Raw genomic sequence first — 7,640 nt, 5'->3', positions numbered from 1 at the left:
AGAGAGAGAGAGAGAGAGAGAGGAGAGAGAGAGAGAGAGGAGGAGAGGAGGGAGGGGGGGGAGGAGAGATTCAGGTTGCATGACCACGTCGCATCGACTATTATATATTTTTTGCCGGTCATGCGGTTTATATCCGCGAAGATACACTAAAATAGTGTATATTATATAATGCAATTAAATATTTTTGCAATAATAAGATAAAAACTAATAAGAGTCTAAGCATTATTGTAAGTACTCAATTACAGTGATTACATAGTATTGTCAAAATATAAAGTAAAACATATAGTTTGACCTATTTCGGACTTTTTTCAGACTTTTTTAGGACTTTTATTTTTTAGGATTTCATGATAAATAATTTCAGACTACGATTAATTTTCAAGGGCTTAGAGAGACAAATATATACGTCTTGTCTACCATTCACAGTTTTTAATCATTTTTATTGTATACGGCGCGGATGCAATTAGGTATCGACGGATAATTGAGATTGATTAAAATGATCGATTCGTAAATTGCTAATTTTTATTTTTGCGTGCATGCAACTCTCGATATCCGTTGAAAGAATCATCAGGGAGTAGAATACCCGGCAGTTTCCATGAAACCTTACGAGATCGTTTCCATTTGCCAGTCACATTGCGAGAGACCGCGGCTACCATCCCGCGTTAATGTACTGTATACTTTTTCTCGAAAGCCGCCGGTCAATTACGTTTGGGTACGGATGTAACGCGAACAATCTGTACGGCTCGTAAAGAAAAATACAATTACGAAAGCCGCAAAACGTTCGTTTAAAAAATGCTACTTCATAACATGAACTGAGAGAGATTCTATTCTATATATACAATTATTTTGATTTATACTGAATGCAGGTCAGTTAATATATTCAATGAAATTCGATACAATATAATCAATGAGAAAACATGGAAAATTCAATCTGAGATATATTCCTGAAATTATGAAAGACCGATGTATTCACTTAGTCTAATAATTAATGGTACAGTCGCGAATGCATTAGCTTACAGCGAATTAGCTATTCGTTATGTCGTTTATATCAAGATCTCAAAAAATATTCTCTTCAATGATAACAAGATCTACTTGTTAAAAAATGTGACACGATTTTTCATTTCGACTAATCCGTCATCTACGCAAATGTGCAAAATGATATTTCGATGTTATGCCAGAGATAAACTTTTTGTAAAATAACTACGTAATACACTCTACGTACGAGTCAGCAAGTTTCAATTTATTATTTAATTTTCTAGTATAAAATAAATTCCTCTTTGTGACCGAAATTCATGGAACACCGCTAGCGGATGTATTCGCATGATTAACTCGATCTCTTTTACGTAACAATCCTGCTATTTTATACTGCAAAAGCGGATCTCGATTTTTAGTAATTCTATAAAACAAATAACCCCCATCGAATAACAATCGAATCTGTATTTTCGATTCATATATATAGCCACCGAGAATCGTAATTACCATAGCGAATCGTATGGATTATCGTATACATATCGGGTGTACGATTTGAATAACAATCTATATACGGACAGATTGTCAAACATATGTCTCAAATATATTGCAATATATTTGAGATTAGATATATATGTAAAATATGTGTAGTGATCTTAAAACATGAAATTTTTAGATATATAAACAGATATTTATCATTTATTATTAGAATACCTTCTGATTTATTTGTGTATTCTGTAAGTTTTTCTTTATCTTAATTATAATTCTCTCTTTATCTGAATTAAAATTAATAATTATAAAATTCAATTGTGTTAATTTTATAAAATTTAATTTAATTTATGAAATACACATTTAAAAATTAGCAATTGTTTAAACGTGACTATTTAAAATTAAATAAAATTTATTTGAGCTCAAAACTTTTTAAAAGTAATTTTAATTCTTTTGTAAAATTCAACTTTGAAGTTTTTATTGTTATTCAAGTTAACAATTTTACAAATATTAACTTGCCTAGGCGAGAAACGCTTGGGGCTTTGAATCGTTACTTGATGGGTCATGCGAGAGAGTTGACGAGCATCAACACTTCTACGTCATCCCTTTGAGCATACGCAAATATTGCGATTCGTGGATAACGCGAATTGAGTAAGCCGCGGTGCAATGAACTGCAAAACACTGAGGGCAATACCTAGGATCGATTTGCGGTCGACGTTAATGTTTCTATGCACCGGCTAACCGTGAAGGAGATGGTTGGGAGAAAAGAGAGAGATAGAGAGATAGAGAGCAAGAGAGAAAGGGAGATTCTTCGTACTTAATGGTCCGTGCAGTTATTCCACGTACTTGAACGCGTTTTTAGATCATTTACGGGGGTGGGAAATAAACCCCTGGCAACTTCGCTCATTCCTTTATATGTTGTCTATAGACGACGCGCCGCGAGATACGGGATTTTCTCATTGCTCGTTTGAAGCGATTGAAGCTGGTCATTCATCGGCTCAATCGAAGCATCGACGCGCTTCTTTTATACTTATGCTCGTTTTAGAAACGTGCTTTCACTAATCGAGAATATTTTACAACCGTAATAGTCTGAATAGGAGATCCACGAGAACTTTAATGGACTTAACCGTAGATTCTCTATTTATCACTTTTTATTTAAGTCCGCAAAAGCGATATTTGTACTGCTGTAAAACGATGTCCAAGTCCGTAGAAACACCCGGGAGACTCGGAGAACTTTGACGATCCATTCATCAACCTGCCGCCAGGTCCACTTCTACCGCTTTTGTTAATGAAGTAGCTCGAGTGAATACTCGCTATAATAGACTTTGAAAATTTAGAATCCAGGGATACATTTCTAAATATTGCGATTAATTATTGTCATGCGCGTCTCTATAATCTTTTTGAGCTTTTAGATCGTCAGAATCCTATCCATTTTCATTCGCTATCTGATTACTAAACATGTCAATCTAAAAAAGTGACACTTTTCATCTCCTGCCCCGTGGTTTAAACATACCAATAAATATGAAAAAAGGCTTTGAACTAACCAAGAGTACCGTTTATTTGGAAATATCGTTCTTTTGTTTCGACACGATGACTGTTTTGACATATGTGAACGACAGTTGATATGAATGCAGGAAAACGATTTCACGCGGAAATAAAACTTTTATTACATCTATTAATGTCGTGAAAAAATTACTTTCATGTATATTACTTACGTTCTGAATGATCATCGAATACGAAAATTTATGGAAATGAAAGAATTTTCCAAATGACGGAAATAAAATAGATTTCAAAGTTATGGAAATCGGTAGAGCAATTAAAGTTTAAGTCGATTTCGTGCATTTGTACTTTTTAGTGCTCTTTACATGAAGTTACTATAATCGTCATATACCATTAAAGGAGCAACAGTAATTAAATCCGAGTTAAATATTATTTTGTTATTTTCAACTTCCATGTGTATTAAAATGTAAATCATTTCATTTCTGTGGTTAGTTTTAAAGTAAATAACATTTATTATGAACGTGTATTTAGTAAATAATAAACTAGATTTTAATCTAATTTAATATATTTTCTCGAGTTAAATTGATTAACTCCATTGTTTTAATTATAATTAACGATATATTGAGAAACAACAGTAGCGAGCTATAAAAATGATTAAAAATAACTCAAGTTAGATAATTTGATATTATGAATTTAATAATGTACATCTAACACATATGCTTAGATTTTTTAATAATGCTTTCTTACTGCGACGGAAACATAGTTGAAAAATTAATATTTGTCTTTAAAAATAAGTAAATGGAGTTAGAAGACTATCTCACAAGATTTGTAAAATCGTACCAAGTTGTTGTTTATCTTCGTTTATAGTCATTGCAGTTTATTTACTTATTTACCGCTGCTTACGGCGCGGTACGATAAATATATGAAATTTCCTGAAGAAAGCCACTTCAGCTCGCAATTCAAAAGTTATCGGAGAAACAGATGAACGAAATAAAACTTCTCGAGTGACACTTAATTTCTCTTCCTCAGCACTGAAGAAAAATGAGGTCTTGCGCGCCAACTGCAACGTATTCACCTCACTTCTTATTTTATGTAGAAATAGGAGCATTCGTGATCAATGGTTATAATTTTTTCGTAAACTCATATTTTAATTACTACTATATTAATGAGTGAAATGTAAATCAACCGTAATAACGACCTTCATCGCTATACGAGAAAGCTGTACAATTTCCAAGACCAGTCTGGGATTGTCAAGAAAGAGAGGGTAAAAAAAAGAACGTTTACAACATTACGTAAATTAAAATGAAGGATTGCGCAACGTTAATAGTACATCTTCCTATCTTTCTTTCCTCCAACTCTTTCTCGCTTACCAACAAAACCGTTCGCTGTATAATAACGCGCATCATCGGTCTTCCACTTTGTACAACTTAAATGCATTAAATTTGTTAAACTTACAGTGTCGTTTTACGGGGCGAGTTACATCCATCTTCCGGTTCAAGAGGCCAAGGGTGCTACTGACATCAGTTTCCGGTTCCGAACTCATCTCGCCGATGCTATGCTGCTATTGGCTGCTGGCAAGACGGATTACTGCCTGATCAAACTCGAAGCCGGCAGATTGAAGGTTCGTTTGCCCCTGGCGCTCACTTCTATTAATAGGCTTTCTGTTTGGTGCCGGTCGCCTTGTCGTCGTTAACAGGCCGCACGTGCTACGATACGCCTGTCAGACTTCTCTTTTCTCCCTTGTCCTTGCGGAGAAATTAGACGCGTCGTGACACGCTAAAAAAAAGAAGTAGAGTCTCACGTACGTTAAAATATTCCCCCGCGAGGCATCTAGAAAAGAGGAGAATTTACCGCGCAGATGTAACATTTGCGCGCGTGTCCGCGGTTCTTATTACTCGAGAATCTTATTTCTTGGCGAAAGAGATGGCACGATTCCAACGACATGGCAAAGGACATTGCATTTAGGAAAAGATCCTAATCATCACAACGTGGCGAATTTTGCGGTTTTGATGCATGCGATATCGCGCAAATAAGAATATAGTCTTAATTCTTAATCCGTAATATTATTTCTGAATATTTATTTACATAAATTAACTTTGTAAGTTTTGATATGCCATTTTCATTTAATATCGCAAAATATTTGCACACACAATTTCCATGAGAAGAATAAATTAATATTTAGCCAACATGCCCGTATCTTTTTCTCTTTTAACTAACACCGTAATTTCTTAAATTACCATAATTACTTGCAAGATAGAAATATTAAAAAGAAAACATTTATATTATTATTAAGAGGAAAATAGAAGAAAAGGTTCTAGGCTAAAAGACAAGGAAAATGAAGGGATAAAACAAAAGGTGATCTGTGAGATCATTATATATCAGTTAAGGGTAAATAAGGGTAAATAAAAGAAGGCAGCAATAATGTTAAACGCGATTAAGGAGGTAAGAGTTAAGAATAGGATAATATGCTTTTATATCACACATTGAAATCGATAATGCTACAAAACGATATTTCTTCATCCAAAATTTAAATTTATCCTACTTATCGGCAAACTACATTTCTATATTATTTTAAAATAAATGGAGAAGTAAAGTTTTCTATTAAAAACATTATTCTATTAATAATAAAATAATATTTCTTCGATCAAAATGTCAATCCGTTCTACCTATTAAAAAATTGTTTTTTTGTATTATTTAAGAATAAACGGAGAAAAATAATTTTCGATTAATTACGCTAATTATAGAATTGATAATAATATCGATATACGATATAGGATATGCAACAACGTACTACTTGTTTTTCTCATGCTGATGTCGAACCCGAGTCTCACAATACCTTATTCTGATATAAATACCTTACATATGCGTATATTATGTACAAAGGACCAAACACATGTACCACAGAGAAAGGATCCAATAAATTGATTCGCCACGGGCGAGATACAACCAAACTAGCCGCCAAATTCAATCGCATGTAGATTTCGATATCGCGGAATATCACATTTCAGCCGATGGCAATTGCGCCTCGATCGCGAAGAGTTAACCCCCTGCCAATATTGTATCCAACTAGTCAACAAGTCGATAGTGGCGAAATGTTTTACGATAAGTTCGTACACGTTTTTTGTCTTCGGCGTCATGAAAGATTTTACGGTGGTTGACAAGCATTTCAACGAAATGTCTTTGTTATTTCGTTAAAGAATTGACTTCCTTTTAATGGTTTTGATAACGTAGCGCGCATCAACATCATAGGCCCACTCTGCAAACACGTCCGACAACAATAAGAGTAAAACCACATAATGTCTTTTCCATCGATGTTTCGCGAAATAAAATTGCGGTGATACTGTGCGGAGGTAGAGTTGATTCTTTTTTTTTACACCCGATTTTATTACGCGTCGATAAAGCGCGACGATGTTTCGGCTCGAGGCTGGAATGTTGCCCGCCGCGTTCGTTTTTACGCATCGGTCAAAATTTCACACGATCGGTCAAAACTGCAGTCTATTGCGAGACGAAGTCACTCAGTCGAATTTTACGCAATAATGAACCTCGCGGTAGAAATGATAGAACGAGTCTTTTTTTTCACCTCGATAAAAAAGATCGCGTGCAAAAGTTATGCACAAATGTAGCAATGATACTCGCTTTCATATCCCTGGAGATAAACAGGTGCTATTAAAAATTACTTTTAAAGAAATAATTCATTCGTTGAAAGTGCGAGTCCCACGTTGATTTACATGCAATTATTAAACGTACGATATACGCAATGCATACGAAATGAATGGATGAGATTCACTCTCGCGTTCGAACGAAAAAAAAAAAAATCATTCCCGAAGCTACAAAATAAAATATTTTTAATATAGATAATAAGTTGCTTCAAAATAAAATATTGAAGCAACTTATTATCTCTTCAACGTGATCCTTCGAGAACATTTATACATTTTCGCATTGCTGGATTATAGGCGTGAAAATACGTCGAATATGTTTCGCATTATAACAAAATTCCAATTTCATGTCTATTTGTTAGCGTCAGAAATTGAAATTCCGATTGAATACACGCGGAATACGAATTTTCGTGATCGATATCTATATATATATATATATATATATATGTTATTATGACGAGCGTCAAGATTGCCAGCGGTAGAGATGAACACGACTGCCCATATATACGAAACATGTATGTAACTGAGTACAGCGGCGCGCCTATAAACAAGTTTCACGAGCTATAATGAGAAAAAGACTGACGGCGATAGAATTCGCGTAGTAGCCATCCTGTTTCTTGATAATAACCACTGATGAGAGCTGGGCGTTGCTTCTAATTATGTACAAAGAACGTTGCGCTGGAACGAAGTTACAACTTCGCCGCAGATTATTAATTTTCCAACGATTAATATTCTCGTGCATACTCTCATATTTTACATGACTCATTATCGCTCTCTTCCCCACCCTTTCAAATGAAACGTGCCTGGCACCCTAAATTCTCGTGAACTGGCATTCGCAATTGCGAGAAGTACCTAGAAGCGTGCGCGCGCGGGAACGAATATTATTTTGTTGAAGAGAGTAATTAGAATAATCGGTTTCCGCTGCCGCTATGATTATTTCAAAGTGTTCAACACAATTTATTTCAATCACGAAATTTGTATCAATTTTGAATACTTTTATATCTTTTACTTTCTCTCTCTCTCTCTCTC

General features: G+C 34.7%; 1 protein-coding gene across 1 annotated transcript in view; it reads left to right on the top strand.

The window, feature by feature from the left end:
* Positions 1 to 7,640, top strand: part of LOC105618700 (chondroitin sulfate proteoglycan 4) — a 50,375-nt gene that overhangs the window by 3,259 nt on the left and 39,476 nt on the right. The window contains exon 2 of the mRNA XM_012200228.1: positions 4,413 to 4,576. Coding sequence (XP_012055618.1) covers positions 4,413 to 4,576 — 164 coding nt within the window. The remainder of the gene's footprint in view (positions 1 to 4,412; positions 4,577 to 7,640) is intronic.

Source organism: Atta cephalotes (genome assembly GCF_000143395.1).
Source record: "Atta cephalotes unplaced genomic scaffold scaffold00018, whole genome shotgun sequence".
NCBI lineage: Eukaryota > Metazoa > Arthropoda > Insecta > Hymenoptera > Formicidae > Atta > Atta cephalotes.
Note: the sequence above shows the minus strand (reverse complement) of the source record. Positions and strands in the feature narration are given on the sequence as shown.